This window comes from Colletotrichum chrysophilum (assembly GCF_026319265.1).
Source record: "Colletotrichum chrysophilum strain AFK26 chromosome Unknown scaffold_59, whole genome shotgun sequence".
In the NCBI taxonomy this organism is placed as follows: Eukaryota; Fungi; Ascomycota; class Sordariomycetes; order Glomerellales; family Glomerellaceae; genus Colletotrichum; species Colletotrichum chrysophilum.
Window position 1 is genome coordinate 264150 of NW_026517346.1, and position 20613 is coordinate 284762.

Sequence of the window (20613 nt, forward strand, 5' to 3'; positions counted from 1 at the left end):
CCCAGGAGGTACGGTCACAAGCCTGGCTGCCCCCAAATCAAAAGCCAAGCAAATATTGCCAGCAGGTAATGAGTGCTTATCGATAAGCAACTCAAGCGGCAAGCCCCCCGGAAAGACAGGCACACCCCAGACAGAGAGTCAACTGACGAAGACCCCTGCACACCCTGTCGGTGACGTGAAGGCGGCCAGAGAGTCACGCGCTGTTAGAGCCTGAGGTGTGGGGGGAAGAGACAATCTTTAGTGCACCTGCTTGGCTTGCTCTATGCTTGTGTCTCCCATTCCGTCCATGACCGCCTTTGCCCCCTCCCCCAAAACCCCAAGTCCTGTAAGGCAGTCGGTCCCCATTCTGCCACCCGTCTGTCACTCATCACCAAACACTGCACTTCCTACTGTCCAAGCCACTCCATCTGCCTTAGGCTGGCTTTTTTTCTGGCTTATGCCTATCGTCCCGACCTTTGCCGTGCACTTCCTGTAAGGTACCCTGTTTTGCCTTTCTTTGCCGCCGTTGCTGCCTTCCAGCTTGTTGTAGAAACTACACATCCTGAGGTGCATCATACAGTCTGACCTGTGCCTGGTTCTGTGTTACTTACCTACTATCAAGCCCATCTTATCCGGCATCGCCCTCTCTCGCCCTCTGACGACGCCCAGCGATTTCTCGATACTTCTCTCTCAAGGTCCCCCGTAGCGGAACCCTATCTTTGAATGACGAACGCACCATGAACTGTGTCCCCGCCTTGGGCCGGGTGTCTTCTGATAACACGGCGACTGCAGCCTCCAGACCCCCTACCCGGTGAACCGCCCCACGATACCCGACTGCCCTGGTTGCTGTAGCCCCCAGCTGCAGCATCGCACCTGCCTTCCGAGGCCAATCTCGCCTTTCAAACCGCCAGTAGGCTGTCTACTGTACGGCAACAGCCGCCGTACACCCCTCGAAATACTCATCGTCCTCCAAAACCTCCCCGGACTGTACGCTCATCTCGAACCCGAACCCAACTCTCCCATCGAGAGCGTCCGGCCCGCGGTCGCGGAACGACCACGACCAGCCCAACATGGCTACCATATTCCAGAGCTTCCGGAGCTCGACTCTGTCGAAGCGCTTGCTCATATACGCCCTGCGGCGTCTCGAGCTGCTCGACGAGGAGACCCTGGACATGGAAAACCTCCAGTTCGCGCTGGGCAGGACAACGACAGCAGAGTTCAAAGATGTCGGAGTGCGCCTCAAGGTACGTTGATACGCCACCCGTGCGGGTTAGGAGCGATACCAGTAGGCTAACATGAAGTGCTTAACCGCCAGAAACTCGAGCACCTGTTGCAGCTACCCGCCTCGTTCCAGATCCAAAAAGCAAAAGTCCTAAAGCTCAGCGTCACGATTCCCGTCGACTTTTATACGAGCCCCATCATTATCGAGATCGACGGCGTCGACGTCCGGTTGAAGGTTTCTACCAGTGGCGACGATACTAAGGCAAAGTCCGCCACGCCCTCGACCGACGACTCCAGACTGCCGAACACCGTGAACCTCGCCGAGTCCTTCCTCAACGAGGATGTGGCCCTGAAAGATGCCTCGCTGGCCGATGAGAAGCGGAGGTTAGAGGATGCCCTCGCCGCCGAGACGCAGGACCTCGGCGGCTCCATGGCCATGAGCGAGAGTTCCATGAGCGACGACGGGAGTCAGTTTGGAACGGGCCAGCCGCTGTCCTTGCCGGGCTTTCTGGCCGGCTTCCTCCAGGGAATTGTTGATCGCATCCAGGTACGTATTAGAGGCGTCACGTTTCAAATGGACGTCGAGGTCCCGATCGAGCCGAACGCGACTGCGCCGGAGCTGGTTACTTTCGAGCTGGCCCTGGACCGCATCGATGTGGAGGGTGTCACCGCCGAGACACAGAACGAGGAGGGTGCCCCGGTTATTGCGCCCAAGGAAGGAAAACGTCAAGTCGCCTTGTCTAGGGTTCGGGCGTACTTGATATCAGAAGCGAATGTCTTTTCGCAATTTGCCCGCTCGCCATCGATTTCGTCGCCTGCTGTTTCTCAGTCGCCATCATTCAGCGAGCGGGGTGCCGCGTCGAGGCATAGTACCTTCCGACCCAGCATGCAAGACAGCTTTCTCTCTTCCACCTCGGACGAGCTCTCTGAGGTGGACGACGCTCTGTTGCAAGATAGCGAGGAGGCCTTTAACATCCCCTACGACTTCTCGAGTCAACCCGAAGAGCCGGCGGAGGAGGAGGAGACGAACACGCCGCGCGCGTCGATATATCAAGACTTCTCACCGCGCGGGCACGTGCCTGTTTCCCAATCTACAATCCTGGGCGATGATGATCGGGCTGCCCCGTGGGCCAGTTTCCAGCGAGAGGCGAGGTCAGAACCGTCGCAATCGACTGAGGGTATGCCTCCCATCGCATTTGCCGAGCAAGGAAACTTGGAGTCGTCGCAGCATTCGAGCACCACCAGTCGCAGCTCCGGTCCCGCCGAGGAAGAGGATCTCGCGCAGTCGCATGTTTTCACCCACGAAGAGGCCGAAAGCATGTATATGAGCGCGTTCTCTCAGACCGAGGCCCAAAGTGCTGGGTCCCGTATGCCGGGAGGATGGGACGAGCCCAGCCCTGAGACTTCCCCTGTGTTCAAGAAGGCAAGCCCAGTCTTGCGCCAGCCATCGCCGCCACCAGTCAGAGATGAAGGTGTGAAGGAGCCACCCAGCCCTGAATTCACAGACGCACCCGCACCGCCCCATCCCACGGCCTACCCCGCGGTCGGCGATGTTGAATCGGGATTCACTAGACATGAAGCCCAACGCTCGTCGAGGAGGAATTCTGAGGACGAAGGTGTTGCAGACGCCCATGCCCCGGCCGATGATGTGGCAACGCCGAGAGGCCCAACGAGACTTGTGAAGGAAATCCTGTCTCTGAACACCATATCATTATACGTCCCATCGTTACACCAGCACGTGCATGTCCCTGCGGACGCACAAGCATCTGTCTTGAGCCAAGCTCCAGGATCGCCAGGCTTGGCGAGATCTGTGGCACCTCAGGTTCCAGGGGCTTTTTCCGTGTACTCCACGTCGCCGGGCATGAGATCGAGTGTCGCGCCCCGGTCGCCCGGTCTAGTCTTCACGGAGCCACAAAGCGATGGCGACGTTGAGGTTCACTTGTCGCCATTGGAAGTCCGCTTCGACGCTTCTTTGGCATACTTACTCGCAGTCGTCGTTGGAAAGCTGATGGATGCCCTGAAGGGCACCACCGCTACTCCTGCCCCGAAGAAAACCACTACTACGGCGAAGTCATCGCAGGAGTCATCGATGCCTGACATCAAAGTGGTGTTTGAAAAGATTTCACTGCATTTCCTCCACCAACTTGGTGGTGTTGCTGACACCGCCGAAAGAATCTTTGGCTCTGGTGGATTGCACATGCAGCCGGAGATCCTTCTCCGTACAGAGCTTGAAAATCTCAGCCTATCTCTCAGTGCTGTCAAGAACTCCCTCGAAACAACAATTGACCTGGAAAAGTTTCGTTTTGGCTATGCAAAGGATGACATCATCTGCTTTGATCAAAGTTTGCAGATGCGAGCGTCTGTAATGGACAAGTTTCCCTCAGCCGGCTCCGATATATCGGTGAAGGTGATCAAATCGCCCAACTCGACTCGGACGGAAATTACAACATTGCCACTCTTGATACAGCTCGATCTGCAGAGGTTAGACGAGACGTTCAGCTGGTTTGGCGGATTGAGCAGTTTTCTTAACATGAGTTCCTCAATGACGTCGAGCGCGTCCCCCTCGGTCAAAACGCCGGTCCAACCAGCGCCTAAACCCCGGGGTGTTCGATTTGATGCTCCCATTAACCCGGACGACAAGTCGGCCGCTTCCGAGAACAAGATCGATATGAGAATCGGCGGTTTCAACCTGGAGTTGAAGGGCAAGGAGTGCAGCGTCGGCCTTGAAACAAGTGCTGTCAAGATGGTGAGTCGAGAGCTTGGTATCGGATTCGCTATCAGCAAGGTGCGCCTGGCGGGCCCGTACATCCGAAGGTCCAGAGGAGAGCCACCCATCTCGGCCGAGATCAGTGGTGTTAGGTTCGAATACCTCGCGACGCCAAAGGACAAAGACCTCGAGCGCCTTCTAGAGCTTATTATTCCTTCCAAGGTCAAGTTCGACCAGGGCGACGATGAGATTATGGTGGACACTCTTCTCAGGCAAAGGCGTAAGGGCGCTGTCCTCCGCGTGACGTTCGACCAGTTCAACGTCAGAGTCGAGCGCATGCATCAGCTCAACTGCCTCCCCGCTCTGGGTGAAGAAGTCGCGCGACTGGCGACAGTGGCAAAGTACCTCCCAGAAGACGACCGCCCTGGTGTGCTTCTCCTAGCGGAAATCAAGGATCTTGGTGCGACTGTCGACATCGGTGGCAAGATCGGCATCATTAACGCCAACCTCAAGGGATTTGAGGTCGCGCAGATTACGGTACCCTCGCTGGTGGCATTCGGCGTACACGCCATTTCCGTGAATCGCAACCATCGAGAGGACCTCGTGAGTTCATCAACAACGCTTCCTCCAGGCACACTCACCCAAGGCCCGGTTCTCATGGTTCGCATGATTGGGGACGAGATGGAGCCAGTGATCAAAATCAAGATGCGCGATGTTACAGTGGACTACCGGGTGCCAACCATCATGGATGTTCTCGGACTCGGCGAGGATGCCACTCCTCAAGATTTTGAAGCCAGCCTCGCGGCCTCAGTGGCCAACCTCGGTGAACAAGCTCATACAGCCCTGGCCGGCAAGAAGCCTCAACCTGCTCGACCTGCAGACCCTGCTCGACCCAATAGTAAGCCTATGACGGTCGACTTGGTTTTCCGCGATTGCTTGATTAGTCTTAACCCCTTGGGACTCCCCTCCAAGCTCCTCATTGCGTTCACAGATGCTCGACTTCAAGTGGTTCTGCCCAAGGACGTGGATACGACGGCGACGTTGGATCTCAACAAGGCTTCAATTCTCCTCATTGACGATGTGGCTAACATAGGCGCGACCGCTTCCACTGTGAACCGTCGCCAATCGGCGGATATGTCGTCGCAACAAGTCTCGCGACTGGCTGCTCAAGGCTTCGTCAGCATTTGCTACATTTCTTCGGCAAAGGTCACTGTTAAGGTTACAGAAAGTGAGGAGGATGGTGAAAAGCATGTCGATGTCGACCTACGTGACGACCTCCTCGTTTTGGAGACGTGTGCCGATTCCACTCAGACTCTCATCACTCTTGCAAACGCACTGAAGCCACCGACGCCACCTAGCAAGGAGAACAAGTACAGGACCAAGGTCGTTCCAGTGCAGGACCTCTTGGCTTCAATATCTGCAGAGGCGTTCGGAAAAGCCGAGGGCGATTATGATTTTGACAAGGACTTTGGGCTCGCCCAGGAGCTCGGTGGCGACGAGGAATTTGACGTCGCGAGTGATGAAGGCCCATTGCATATCGATTCGCAATATTACGGGGACGCCGGTCCTTCGGATATCCTCTTTGACGCAGATGGCTCAGTCACATCAATCGGAACCACAACTCAAGATACCCACGACGGAGTGCTACTTACCAGCTTCAATGCCAGCGCATCCACCCACGTGTCAGACGACGGTAGTGATCTCGTTATCGAGGACAACTTCTTCGACAAGGGACCGGATATCGACGGTAGAGCCCAAATCTGGAACTCGTCAAAGAACACCTACGACCGAGCCCCGAAGGAACTTATCAGGAAGGCTCCTCTGCGAGTGTCGATTCGTGATGTCCACGTTATTTGGAACCTCTTTGACGGATACGATTGGGAACGCACTCGCAGTGTTATTAGCAAGGCCGTGCAAGATGTCGAAGAGAAGGCTATTGAACGTCGCCGACGCTCGGAACGCATTGCGTTCGAGGAAGACGCGGAAGAAGACGAGACAGTAATCGGCGACTTCCTTTTCAATTCGATTTACATCGGCATCTCGACGAAGCAAGACCCCCGGGAGCTCGCGCAGATGGTCAACCAGGAGTTGAACGACAACGCGACCGAGACAGAGTCCCTTGCTACGACGGCCTTCACAACAGCAACTGGTCGGGCTGGCGGTGCACACAGGCCCAAGAAACGGTTGAGACTCAACAGGAGCAAACACCACAAGATCACTTTCGAGCTTCAGGGCGTCAACGTCGACCTGATTGCTTTCTCTCCCGACTCGGGGGAGACCCAGAGCTCCATCGATGTGCGCGTGCAAAATCTGGACGTCTTTGACCACGTCCCGACCTCGACGTGGAAGAAGTTCATGACATACGATCAGGATGCTGGCGAACGGGAGATGGGTACCAGCATGGCTCACTTGGAGCTTCTGACCGTCAAGCCCCAGCCGGATCTCGCGGCGTCTGAGATGGTATTGCGAGTGACGCTTCTGCCCCTGAGGCTTCACGTCGATCAAGACGCCCTGGACTTCATCACCAGATTCTTCGAATTCAAGGACGATAACGCTCCCGTGCACAGCTCACCCAGCGATATTCCATTCCTCCAACGTGTCGAGGTGCGCGACATTCCGGTCAAGTTGGATTTCAAGCCCAAGCGCGTCGACTACGCCGGACTCAAGTCGGGTCGAACCACCGAGTTTATGAACTTTATCATTCTGGACGAAGCTCGCTTGACTTTGCGTCACACCATCATCTACGGCGTCTCTGGCTTCGACAGGATGGGCAAGATTCTCAACGACATCTGGATGCCGGACGTCAAGGGTACTCAACTCGCTGGTGTTCTCGCCGGTCTTGCACCCGTCAGAGGCATCGTTAACATCGGCAGCGGGTTCAAGGAGCTGATTGAGGTCCCAATCAAGGAGTACAAGAAGGACGGACGCATTGTCCGTAGCATTGGCAAGGGCGCCGCGGCCTTTGCGCGCACGACGGGGACTGAAGTGATCAAGTTCGGTGCCAAGCTGGCCATCGGAACGCAGTACGCCCTCCAGGGTGCCGAGGGCTTGCTCAACAAGCCGCAGACCGACAATACGTGGGAGGACGCGGGTCTCGATCCAGAGGAGAAGAAGCAGATCTCCCTGTACGCAGACCAGCCTACTGGCGTGATTCAAGGTCTCCGCGGCGGATACTCGAGTCTTACGAGGGACTTGAATATGGCACGCGATGCCATCATTGCGGTGCCGGGCGAAGTTATGGACAGCTCCAGCGCGCAGGGTCTCGCAAAGGCAGTCTTGAAGCGAGCTCCAACCATTATTTTCCGGCCTGCCATTGGGGCCACGAAGGCTATTGGCCAGACTCTGATGGGCGCGACGAACAGCTTGGATCCGCAGAACAGACGCAGGGCGGAGGAGGTGAGTACTCCGGGAGCCTATCCCAAAATCATTGCTAACAATTTTCCAGAAATACAAGCGGCACTAGATTCCACAGCTTACAAGCACACGCACACGATACACCAGATACCAATACGGTGGTTTTACTTTGTTCAAGGGGATCAGGTTTCACCCACCCAATACGACTGCATGAGACTGCATCATAGACTGGCGAAGGAGGTTTCTCGATTTATTTTCTCGACTTTTACAATGGGCTATGGATGTCACAGAATGCAACGCAACGCAGGTCACAGAAAAGAAGCGTAATCATGAGTTATACACAACAACACTTCTCTTCGAATGGACATGTTTACAAACCGAAACGTTGGCCTCAACGGAGGTGGGGGATGGTGGACGGATGAATGGATACCAGCAGGAAAGGCACTAGGTTCCTTCTTTTCCTCTTATTTTTTCATTTAATGTTGCTCGCAGATAGTACAAAGGGCGGAGTCATCGGACTTTGTATGCCTCGGAAAAGGCATTTTAGGCGTTTCAAACCACAGTTCATTTCAAACAGAGACGATCGCACAAACCAGAATATGCGGCTTCAAGTTTGCGAACACAAAACGGCTTATCAAGCAAAGGTGGTTGGTAAGGACGGAGTGATGATGCTTTGATTGGCAAAGCGGACTCGGGTGTTTCTAGGCGCCGGGATCTCGGAAACCGATGAATGGGCGCCCCACATCCACTCTTGGCCCTTCGCTGTCGCTTCTTCGCCCTGGTCTACTTGGACTGCGACCCTACAGTTGTTTCTTTCATGAAGAAGTCTCGTGTCCGTTGCTGGTAAGAATAATATCGCTAACCTCTTGGTCGTTATTATATGTTGTCCGTACTTAAGTTCCCTTTCTCGGCTGTGCGTTGCTGCATGTAATTACCTCGGGGCTTCTCACACACGCGCGCGCGCGCGATTTCCCAAGGATGCCGGGTTGTTGATCACGTCAATGACAAGCTGCACGTTGTGCAGCTCTGACGCTGACTGTGATTGGCTCGAGCTGCTGTGCAGTGTGCAGGCTGCAGCTGTCTTAGCTGGCAGGGCCCCCGTCGTCCGATCTAAGATGTTGCAGGGGAGCACCCCGACGGATGATTTCGCAAAACAAAAGAGGCCTTTTTTTTTTTTTTTATGTGCTGTATTCTGTGACTGTTCTAAGGTTCAGCGCGAAAGACGCGAGAAGGCAAGGCGAGATTTTTCAGGGCTGCAGCTGAGATATCCGGGGTCAATTGCGCCTTGCCCAGGACATCCGGATGGGTGCTTGGCTTGACTATTACGATGGACGGGCGGGAAAGAAGGAAGGGTAGGTTCGTTTCCTGAGTCGTGAGAGTTATCCAGGGGACCTAGAGCCGGCGACAACCGTTGCCATTCTCGGCGTATTAGAGGAACTCTGATATAGTCGTCCGCCTCGTCTCCGCCTATCACGACCGTCGCGACCGTCACGGTGTCAGCTCGGGGTTTCGTTCCTATGACTCTTTGCCCTGGTGGTGGTTCCATCTTGGTAAACGCTCTCCATGCCGTGTAGAGAAGGAGGTTAACGGGGCGTAGGCGGGCGGGCTTTGACAAATGGCAACTCTGGCAATCTCTCATTCCACAAAGTGTCTTGAGTCCTTATCCGTTCCGATACGAAGAAACAGAGAGATATCCCGTCGGCGGGGAGATAGATACACTGACTTGGTTACTTGTACGGATACCTAAGTGCAAGCCCTAGCCCCCCCTACCCATCGTCCCCGTTCCTGTCCGCTGTCCCTCCCCGCCGGCCCGCTGTCGCAAATGCGCCTTTGCTGCTTTCGCATTTTCTCCATTTGCAGCGCCGCCGGCTGGCCACAGCTCCTGGTGCTCCCCTCCCAAAAAGTCCGATGTAGCAAATATGATGGCGTCATCGGCGTTCCGGCCGATCGGAATCTCTCGCTGGTTATCAGCCTTTTTTTTGGTTTCTCTTACCTGAAGACGGGACAGCCCCAAAGCTACGCGCAACCCGCGCGGACCCTTACCTAGTAGCTGGAGGGAGCAAAAATTTCCGTAACCGTACCGCGCGCCCTTTGAGGGTCTCTTTACAGAGTGGTAGGGAGGGAGGGAGGGGACAGGACCTAAGTTACTTTTGGGATCGGATGGGGTTTAGTTGACGCTACGACTCGTGTCGCATTTCTCATCTTTCTCGTGTGCTACTTGCTGTATAATTCCCCATTTTCGTCGAATGCTGATTTCCCCATTCCCCGGCCTTAAAGTTTTCCGGATCTGGTCGTTTCTTACCTTACCTTGCCTTACCTACCTTTCATCGTCCCTCCCCCCCCTTGGCCTTGACTTCGTCCTTGCATCTTTACACATTCTTGTTCATTAGGCCGCATCTCGTGAGAAGGAACGTGGTCTTGTGTGTGTGTGTGTGTTACCATCTCCTGGCGTGCGCAGACGATTCCGTTGTTATCCATCTCGTCATCACCTGCTCTTTTGGTAACCCCGCCTCCACCATCGGAACCTGCCCCGCCGTGTCGCGCGCGCGCATCACAAAGTCGCAAGCTGTCGCAAACCGAGCTCTGAAGCTGAAGCTGAAGCTCCGAGGCCAAGATCGCATCTTCACATCGTGCTCCTCCTACCATAACCACGACCGCAAACATGTCGGACGGAAAGCGCGCCGTTGACTCTGACAAGGGTTCGTCTCTCACTCTCACTCTCATCCCTCACACAACCAAATTCACAATGAACAACCCCCAACCTCAAAAGAAGCTATCCGCAACAACACAGAGCATACTCTCTCATTATTGATCCCCTCAAAAGCTGACAAGCATATCCAGTCTGGACGACTCTCATCACCAACCTAGACTACCTCTCCGGCCTCCTCACCCTCCACCACTCCCTCCTCAAGTCCGGCTCCGCGTACCCCCTCGTCGCGCTCTACACAGACACCTTCCCGGCCGAGGGCCTCGCCGCCCTCGAGCGCCGCGGCATCCCCGCCCAGCGCATCGAGTACCTCCTCCCGACCGCCGGGCGCGACTACTCCAACGACCCGCGCTTCTACGACTGCTGGAGCAAGCTCACCCCCTTCAGCCTCGACCAGTACGCCCGCGTCGTCCAGCTCGACAGCGACATGCTCGTGCTGCGCAACATGGACGAGCTCATGGAGCTCGAGCTCGACGACGGCGACTTCGCCGCCGAACACACCCCCGCTGAGCTCATCGGCGCCTCGAAGCGCGTCGACGCCGAGAGCGGCTACGGCTCCGGCGAGGACGGCAACGGCAGCGAGCTCTCCGCTGCTGCTGCTTCGGGAAGGACCAAGAACCCCAGCGTGCGCGTCTTCGCGGCCGGCCACGCGTGCGTCTGCAATCCGCTCAAGAAGCCGCACTACCCCAAGGACTGGACGCCCGAGAACTGCGCCTTCACGACGCAGCACGGCAGCCCCGAGGAGGCGCAGCGCGTCGGCCCGGACCCCGTGACGGCGAGCCCGCTGGGCTTCATGAACGGCGGGCTGCAGGTGGTCAACCCGTCGAAGCGGCTCTTCCGGCAGATCGTGCAGCACATGGAGCAGGGGGCGATGGACATGGACTTTGCGGACCAGAGCCTGCTGTCGGAGCTGTACCGCGGGCGGTGGGTGCCGCTGCCGTACGTGTACAACGCGCTCAAGACGCTGCGGTGGGAGGGCGTGCACGACGAGATTTGGAGGGATGCGGAGGTGAAGAATGTGCATTACATCCTGGCGCCGAAGCCGTGGGACGAGGTGGATGCGGAGGGCAACTGGACCGGGAAGGAGGAGAGTCATCGGTGGTGGGTCGATTTTAACAATGATCGCAAGGCGTCGGAGAGGGCTATTGGGGTTAATGATGGGTTTTAAGGCTTGCACATGGTCTTTTGTTGTTAGTAATGATGGGCTTCTTTTGATGGGATGTGGAAGAGAAAGTAATGGGGAAAGGAACACATTGGAAAGACGATTTAGACGGGATAAGGGATGCTGAGACGACGTCCTCGTGGACTATTTGAGATAATACCCAGGTATTAATCATGCTGCAAGAAAAAAGATGTTTTTGCGTTATTGGACTGAAAGTTGTGGTATAATTTCTCCGTATCTACATGGTGTGATGGTTTCTGCGAGAAGTAGCAATCTGATGGGCATACGCTGGCGCATTCAGATCCATGGATGACGTATGGGGGTAGAAATATTGCCAACGTGGCGTACATGCTTCATTCTGATTTTGACGTCTGAGCTTGTTGTTCCTTTCCGCCGGTTTTATTTCCTGCGTATTCAAGAATACTCACATGTTGTCTGATCACCTTCTGGTCATGGTTGGGAAGACATAGATGGACGCATGTACCGGTATCGAGCAGAACTCTCTCCAGTGTTGATGAAAATCAACCACGCCGCGTCCACGCGTACAATTGTTTCAAGAATGGAAACAAGGGTCCTGACAAACATCATATACGTCGTCAAAGTCTATGAGGCAGCAACGAGTGCTTAAGGACTAGCTAGCTGGGGTTTCTACCCCCTTCAGGTCTATAAATTATGAGTCGAACAGTTGTTCTTAACGATATAAACAATTAGTTCACAGTGCATGATTCGATTGCCAATGTGGGCTGGCCTCAGGCGTTTCGAAAGTGAGCTAAGGTGTTGCGAACAACCTTTGGGCAGTTGACAGGGGTTTTGGGTGAGTAGATGGCACGACTATACCACCCAGTCGCTAATCTATCGACGTCCTTCACCTTTGGGGACCGATTATTACAGAATATACTCGGATCCGTGTCAACTTGGAAAAGTTTGATACGCCTGTCCACTTGTTCTTTGCGATGCTGTTAGTTTCTCGAGTACGGGGCATATTGTCGCCGTTGTAGAGATGGCGATACCACAGATTCCCCTTCCCCATTTGCTGTTGGGAGAGTCCTTTGACCTGGTGGTTCAGTTATCTTTGCTTCATGGGTGAATTCAAACTGGGCAGTCTGAAGCCATGCGTATCAGGCCAAGTGCCAACCACTCAGATGTTCAGCGCCTTATCCGATGGTAAACGTCCGGCAAATTCTCTTCCAGTTAGTCTGGCCACGTTCGAACTTACGCAAAGATATGGATGTCATTACTAGATACTAGATAACCCAAAGCAATGGGAACATCCGAGATAAATACAGATTCAGCCTCTTAGTTCTGCCAGGTTCACAATCAATGGTCTTCGCACCCATACATGAACGAACTCGAACGAACTCTGCACGGTTTGCACGGTTTCCAGTGATCATCTTCGAGCGCTGAAAGCACCGTATCTTCCAATGTTAGAAGTATGAGTCTCAGTGCAAGGCTCAGCTTCCCGCCTATCTCTGCTCATCATTGCCGGCTGGCGAGTATTCCTCGGCTTCAGGACAGCCTCGCTACAGATGAGTAACAGATTGCTAGACCTGACGTCTGTTCTCAGTATCAACGGGTTGAGTTAATGCCGGTTGTCTATCTCACAATTCCCGTTTCGATCTGCGTGAGACTGCACTGAAAATTTGTGACGATCTACGAGAGATTTAGTGGTAAGCAGCAGAGACTCAATTCTGTCGAACACTTGAAATCAGCGTTTTAACTTGCAGTATCCTTATATCTATGGCCGCCATGGCTGATTTGAACACACTGCCAACCTTTGCAACTCTGAGGATGAATAAGAACAATCATTCGTGGGCCCCTGCAGCTCTCAGTCGCTCCACGACCTCGACGTGGCCCGCCTCTGAAGCTGCTTGCAGGGCAGTCTGCCCATGTCTGACGGGAGCTGCATTGACGTTGGGCCCCGCAGAAAGCAATCTCTCCACGACACTAATGTAACCACCCCCTGAAGCTGCTTGTAGAGCAGTCCGCCCAAACTCATGAGGAGCAGGTTGTGCGTTGACGTTGGCTCCCGCAGAAAGTAGTAGCTCCACGATATTGATGTGACCACGTTCTGATGCTGCTACTAAAGCAGTCCATCTATCGTTAGAATCGTCTGCGTTTACGTTGACTCCCACAGAAAGCCATAGCTTCACAGCTTCGATGTCGCCACTACCTGAATCTGCTTGTAGATATGACGAGGCGATCCTAACCGCATAACCACTCTCAAGTAAAGCGCTTACCATGTCTACATCACCGTACGTAGCAGCGCTTCTTAAGGACCTCTGTATGTCTTCATCATATATCTTGCCGAGACGTCCAAGGTATCCAATAAGAGCAACATGACGGTTTACAAAACTCCAATGCAAGATATTAGTGTTTAAACCTCCTTGCTCTTCTTAGTTCAACCAAGGTATCTTTGCCAGACCATATTTTCAAGTGATAATATATTGCCATATATCCCATATCGAGGACGTACGACACCTAAATCAAGTGGTGTAGGAAATCCAGTGTACTGACGCGTACTTAAGAAACAGATAATGGACTTGTAGCGTGTTTATAGCTTCTGCATCGTCCAACCTATTATATATAGCCAGTATTCCAGCCGGGTCAGTCTCAGCTTAGACATTCTTTCGCATTATGATAACAGCACTACTAATTGACTTAGGTAGGTTCCATGAGTTCTTTAACACTGAGTGGGCTATACTAGTTAGGTCGATTTTGACTAGTTGCAACTATTAGGTGATAGTTATCATAAAGTCGCTAAAGTTCAGGTAGGTAACGCAGAGTTCACCTGCGTGATGATCAGCGTCCTCTGGCTTGAAATGAAACTCGGCGTAGTCGGGTCCTGATAATCCTTCGACGATGAACTTATGAACTGCCTTGTGGGCAAACTCTGCAGTTCTCGATTCTTCATCAACATGGATGAGATTTTCGCACCACGTAGGCAGACGGTCTATACCATTAACCATTTGTCCGGGATTAGAGGATAGTTGGCCGACTTTTGTAGAGATGGCTTCACGGAGCTCATCTAGTGTCAAAGGGCGCTTCGCTATCGCAATCCATTAAAAGGCTTTATTTGCGATTGTGGATTTACCCTGCTTAATAATGCGATGGAGGGCTTTGCTCAGCGTCTCGGTCAGGGTCTTCGGAAGACGTCCCACGGCGTCTTTAATATCGTCGTCGCAGGTTTGCGCACAAATTTCATCCAATAGGAAAGTAACCCAGAGAAACCTTATTCGTCAGTAAGCAGCATAAGGTGCAGTCATTATCAACTTACATTCCATCCGCGCAATTAATAAGAGCCCACTTGATATCATCAACAATAGATTGGTCTTAAACCATAAGATCACCGTTTTCCTGTCGTCTTTGAAGTGTTTCTTCAACAAAAGTAGCAATGTCGACCTTGGCCTCAGGAGATGCCATCAAAATTGTTTCAATGCTTGGAATCCTATCCCTAAGTTCGCCTGATAAGCTTTCACAGCTCGAAATGAACACTCTTAAGCGCCACCCAGAGGAAACTGAGACCAAAGAGCCAAGTAGCGCTCATCGTTCTGCCGGTTCAAACTCATCCAGTGCGTCGATGAAGATATAGAATGTGTCAGACGGGTCGATTACCTTTCGAAGAAGTAATATTAATTCGCCTAGCTCTGAGGAGGGTTTCCAATCCAGCTCTATTAGACGCGATTCCCAGTCGCTAGATAGTCTCACTAGGTCGAGTGACTGTCGGATAATCGATCGAAGTGTAGTCTCTGCAGATAGCGGTGTCTAATCTGCGAAATGAGGGAAGAAGAATGTGACATTTTCTCTCGCCCTACGCTCGTGCGCATAGATATGTTCGACGGCACTTGCACTTAGAGTAGGGTCAATAGCTGCCATAGCTGGAGGACCTTCAAATTAAGAACCTACTTACGTGAGGACTGTTTTGCCAGATCCAACTGTTTTGAATCAGCATAGTTGAAGTAATGCTTCATTTGACGTACTTTTGCCTGAACACCACAGCCATGGCGAGGAGATTCCTTCTTCCCATAGAATAAAAGCAGTCGATTAGAAAAGCCATTCTGCAGTTTTCAGGTGTCTTAGTTTACAGGATTTCTTGAAGTGTGTAAGGTAGTCATAAGACGATAATGAGTCGAGAAGCTGGCGACGGCTTTGCTCTATAAGTCTGTCAGAAGGTTTTTAAGTACAATTCGCAGCTATAAAGAACGAGTTACCCGCTCGACAAATGCCTCGCTGCATCTAGTCGTTCTTAATTATGTCGAGGTCGCTTATTACTCGTGAGAACAAATGCCTGACCTTAAGCCTCTCCCTGGTTGCCGCTTCCCTCTCCATTTGCTGGAGTCTTTGGTCCTGTTGGTCGGCCCTAGCCTTTGCAAGTTTGATTTCTTGCTTTGCCTCAAGGCCACACCTTCGAATCCTTTCTAGGTCAGGGTTGAACTCCTGCTGAAACGACTGCAAGAACGCGTTTCGCAGATGTGTTTGCCCTATATCGCGTTAGCGATACTTACTTAACCTACTAGAGACCAGGGGTGTTTACTTACAAGGTCGTTGTGTCGCTTCGACCACGTGCTTGCAGCAATAGATTATTGATGCATTGAAATCGCAGACAGCCTTCTGCAACCCAGGCGAGGTCGGAAATAAGGCTCAGTACTCAGAAAAACGGGGGCAATCTCTAGAAAATTGCATAAAGAGGTCCAAGACTCGTTCATAGTACGAAGCGAAGTTTAGCACCACCTAACCAAAGTTAAACAATATCTAGTACGCAGGTGTAAAGGTCTTGCTGTACCACGGTAATTCCAAAAACCCAACATAATCTGCCCGCCTCGCCACCCCCCTAACCCCCATATCAGTGCATTAACGCTGAAGGCATCGTCGACAATAGTCTCCCAGCCCGCGCGCGCAATCTCGCAAGCCAAGCCAAATCGCGACGTCTAGAGCGTTTTCTGCTTTTGTTGACCTGCAGCCCGCGAGACGGAATATCCAACACTTCAGCCTCCACTTGGAGCACATAAACTTCTTCCCGTCTCTGGATGGATGCAACCACGGCACACTTCCGAACCCCGACGACGACGACGCGCCTCACCCTCTTCAACCCCTGACGAGCCGTAGAGCAGATCCAAAGGAGGAATGACGACAGTTGCTCGGAGTCTAGAATCAAATAGCAGATCTATTGCCTCACTCTCCAACACGCCCTAAACCTGTACGGTGCCTGGCGTGTCATTGCCAAGGGAAGTGGGCGTGGCGCCGTCCGAAGGAAAATGATGTTCGGCGCCGTCGACGATCATCCTCTTTTGGCGTGGGAACATCGCGCATTCAGCCTTCTCGTGCCCCCGTGATGAAGAGCTCATGCGCCCGCCCCTCGCCTGCTTTGGGCTACCCCTGCATCATCGTCCGTCGCCCGGACGAACCGGTTAGCCGCGGTTCCGTAGTGGCGCGCGAGAGGCGGCGGACGGCACGATGTTGCCACGCGTGTGGGAGGTGGGAGAGGCTTGCAGCAGCGCAGGGCTGGCGATATTGGGGGGCCATGAGGTGTGTGTGGGCTGAAGATGTCCATCATTACTTCTAGCCCCCCCGGCATGTCTTAGGTCCGAGCCGCTGAGGAATCAGGACGGAAAACGTGTGAGTTGCATGTAAGTCCGGCCAGGAACGTCGCGGCACCAACGCTGGCGGGATGGTTTTATTCGACGAGGCCTTCGACGGCTAGTCTCACTTACATGTTCGTTGAGGACGCCGGAACGAGAACGAAGGGGGCAGACTATGTGCTAAGCTTTGCGACCGGTCGAAAAGATGGGGGAACGCACAGCGCGGTCAGCCCTGGTTTTCCATCCCATTTTCGACGACCGGTGTGAAGACGTCTGAGCGCTCATGGCAGGATATCCACGCTACGCTGCCGCTAATGTGGTCTCGCGGATTCAGACAGTTCGCGGTGCGAACTAGCTAGTGTCTGTTGTCATCTCGACGTCGTTTGGCAATCCATTTCCCCCCCCAGCCGTGCGTTGGAGAGATACCCGGGCTTCTTTCGTTGGGCGATTTCATCGGGTTTCCTATTTTGTGACGTCTGATCTTGGTCGATGGCAACCCCGTATTTTCCAGCCCCAGGTCCGATCCGAGCGAGGTGGTGTGCTCTGGATCTACCGCCGGTTCCGCGTCCGACCCCCCCCTGCTTTCATGGCTAATTTGCCCATCTCGATGCATAAGTGGCGCGTCAGTCGATGGAAGAGGAGGGAGCGTGGTTACAGGGCTGATTTGGGGTGAGGCGTGCGCGCGTCGCACCCTCCTTCGTGAAGAGGCGCGCCTCTGTCAGTAACAAGGACCATGATGCTGGGACGGCGCGGGAGCTAATGCAGGAGGTCAGAAAAGGTCGGCGGGGAAGCGGTTCCGGCGCGCCCGGTGGGTGGGGGTGGAGGACGGCAACAGGGGCGGGGACGCGGACACAAACCCTGCCAGCCCCGGGACTTACAGCAGCCGGGCGGACGTCGAGCAGCACATTGGGCCGAGCAGAGATGGGATGCAGAGACCCCGTTCTAGCCCTGCCCTCGAGGGGATTCGGCAGAGGGCCGATGTAACGGCGCCGACATGGAGAAGCACAGGTGGGTTATCAATGTTCGATGTGCGAGTGTCTGAGCGGTGATGATCGGGGCGGGATTGATGGGTTCTTGTTGCTAATGGGGCCGACGGGCGCCGTGAGGGGTGGTATTTCTGGTGAGTTCGGCATGTTGAAGGTCGGCGATTACTGGTCTTGGGAGTGGTGTTCTTGGACGTGGCCGCGACGGGTTTTGCCTCAGGGACAGGCCCAGTGGTTTTGATATGCCAGAGCTGAGCTGCGATGCTAGATTCAGAATGCTACCTTTGGGATGTGCGCGCTATGCTTTTCCGCGGGGGATGTCTTTTGCTCGGATGTCCATGTTGGAGATCTCTGTAAGTCATGGCTCTCAATGCTACTATGTCGATGATGCGGAGGAAATGTTGACATGCATGGGCAAGCTTGTGAGTTTCGTGAGGCATCCGATCTTTGCAACGTTACGTAGCTGAACTTGGCATGAATGTCGAGAAGTGTAGTCACATCACAGGCACGGATTGGCACCAAGTCAATATAGCTAATTATGGATATGGCCCGCCAAACGCCCTGAGATATTTCCAGTATCAATAAAATCTGTATGAGATCTGGGTGGGCAAATTAACGCGTCATCTGAACGTGATTTGCTTCCCCATCAAGCTCCTAAAAGCATCGTCGAGAGCCTTTCGTTTACGGCCTTTCTCCTCTTCATCCTTGTCGATAGGATCCAAGGTATCGTCGTCTCTGTCTGGCCCTGGCAGTCGCGGCATCCATGCTCGAATCTGGCCGTCTAGGTGGGCGGTGTACACTGCACCGCATGAGCTTCCTCCGCCCATGATTGGCCCCTTTTGAAGTCTGTATCCTGCGTTTCCGCGCCATACAATATCCATGGTGCGGTTTTGGACGTTGATACCTCCAATGCCCTGAGCGCCTGCTGCTGTGGATGGCCCTGGAACGCGTAGGCGAGATACCAAAGTGCCCTCATGCAGATCCATGACCAGGATCTCGTTCTCGTTCGGCCAGAAGAGAAGATCTCGACGAATTGGTGTGAGCCTGGCCGGAGTGACAAACATGCTGACCGTCTTTGGTTGTCGATTCTGAATCATAGAGCCGAATGCCGCCAGCGTGTTCGCCCCCGTGGCAGCATCCCAGACGCGTATGCGACGGTCAAGGCCAGCAGAGATGATGTACTTGCCGTCGTCAGACCATGTAAGTGCGTTGACACCTTCGTTGTGGGCCTGGGCCGCGCTGCGAAAGTGCGGCATCTGGTTCCAATCCATGCCGCAGGCCTTGGCGTGGTTGAAGCGGTGGACGATACCCAGGTGATCCTCCTGGTCGAGCTGGCCAATGAGGCCGGAAGCGCGCCTGATGTCCCACAGGCGGGCCTTTCCATCGAAATGGCCGGTGGCAACGACATGTTCATGGCGAGGACTCCAGGCTACAGATAGCACAGCGCCGCCCTGGGAGACGAGGGACTGGACCGAGGACCCGGACTTGAGGTCGACAAGGCGAACGGATGAATGCTGCGTGGCACAGGCGACGAGGAGATGATCGGCAATAGGACTGGTCGCATGAGTGTAGATGTCGGCGTTCAGATCGAAGTTGGCAGAAACTACCATCCTTTCGGTAGACCATAGCTTCAGCGTGCGGTCAAAAGAGCTTGAAAGGAAGGCGTCCGAGTCGAAGGGGAAGAAGTCGAGGTGGGTAACGCCATTCTTGTGAGCAATGCCATTGTCGCCGACGGAGCGAGAAGCATTGGCAATGGGCTCAAAGGTGTAGGAAGAGTTTGGATTAGGAGCATGTTCCAGATCCCAAAGCTTCACGGAGCCATCAGCGCCTCCAGAGATCAGTCTATGGCGTGTGTTAGTGCTCGAGGACTAAGGTAAGGTGTCTTTCATGTATCTCACAGCCGACCATCAAACTTGTCAAGGGCCAGAGCATTGACGCCTATCCGATGTGCCCACAAGGCAGATTGTCTGCCTTCGACTTCGGGCTCAGCACCTCCGCCATCGAATCGGTGTTGGGGAGCAGCTGCAAAGGTTCGGACGAGGCCTGCAGTGGTCGCCTGGGCGAAGGCCTCAGGGCTGAGCTCGCCGGTGGAGCGAGCAAACAGACGGGCTTGCATTCATCAAGGGTCAATGAAGAGCAGGGAGATGTGGTTGAGCGGTCGGGCGAAATGGGTGTTCGACGACGGTGTTGATGAGAAGCGACGATATGCCGCCGCATCGTCCGAGGTTAGGCGGATGCCTTGAGGTTGGAGAGCCAGGATGATGTCAGCTGCGACTGCGCACACCTTCCACTGGTTCTCAGCGCACTAGCTCCCTGTAAAGGTGCTATCGCACCGCTTGGAGCTGCCGATAGCAGACGTGTCCGTGGATATCATTGGCTCAGACTCATATGGCCCCACCTGCCAAAGTCTTTCCAGCTGCACCGCCAGTCCGTTCTTTCCAGAGACATGACAGGAAGGAACGGGCATCGACGGCACTTTCACCCTGGATTCTTCTTGGAGACCACCTTAGGCATATCAGACCGGGCCAGTCCAGCAACCTCGACTTCAACTCCAACAACAGCGGACGCCTTTGAGCCGACTCGCCATCTGCCAGACGCCGTCATTCGTCATAACGTGGTAGCCCAAGTATCCGGACGCCTTCAAGCTGCTGCCAAGCATCGTTGCAACCTCCACACATCCTCTTGCGACCGCCTCCGAGCGGCGTCTGATCTACCAAGACCATTCCTACCTTGCCCTGTCCCATCCCCAGAATCGAGATGGAGCGGCTCAAAAACGACCATGCCATTCCGGTCAGGCACAGTTCAAGCAAACCAGAACCAACGAATCCTCAAGCAAACGAGACCAAGCGTCACGCTAACGTCTACGATGCAGTTGCAGGTGAGCATTCGGCACCGTCTTTGGCATCCCCCCTCCCCCCCCCCCC

General features: G+C 54.1%; 3 protein-coding genes across 3 annotated transcripts; 2 read left to right on the top strand and 1 right to left on the bottom strand.

Annotated features, from left to right (window-relative positions):
• Positions 1-1049: 1049 nt before the first annotated feature.
• Positions 1050-7370, top strand: COL26b_007386 (uncharacterized protein; the record flags this gene model as incomplete). The annotated part of the gene is made up of 3 exons (XM_053180180.1): positions 1050-1223; positions 1295-7303; positions 7353-7370. The coding sequence occupies 3 exons, from the start codon at positions 1050-1052 to the stop codon at positions 7368-7370; spliced, it is 6201 nt and encodes a 2066-aa protein (XP_053035951.1).
• A 2553-nt stretch (positions 7371-9923) lies between these two features.
• Positions 9924-11136, top strand: COL26b_007387 (uncharacterized protein; the record flags this gene model as incomplete). The annotated part of the gene is made up of 2 exons (XM_053180181.1): positions 9924-9960; positions 10103-11136. The coding sequence occupies 2 exons, from the start codon at positions 9924-9926 to the stop codon at positions 11134-11136; spliced, it is 1071 nt and encodes a 356-aa protein (XP_053035952.1).
• A 7173-nt stretch (positions 11137-18309) lies between these two features.
• COL26b_007388 (uncharacterized protein) lies at positions 18310-19805 on the bottom strand (the record flags this gene model as incomplete). Its single annotated transcript, XM_053180182.1, has 2 exons — positions 18310-19531; positions 19588-19805. The coding sequence occupies 2 exons, from the start codon at positions 19803-19805 to the stop codon at positions 18310-18312; spliced, it is 1440 nt and encodes a 479-aa protein (XP_053035953.1).
• Positions 19806-20613: the final 808 nt, after the last annotated feature.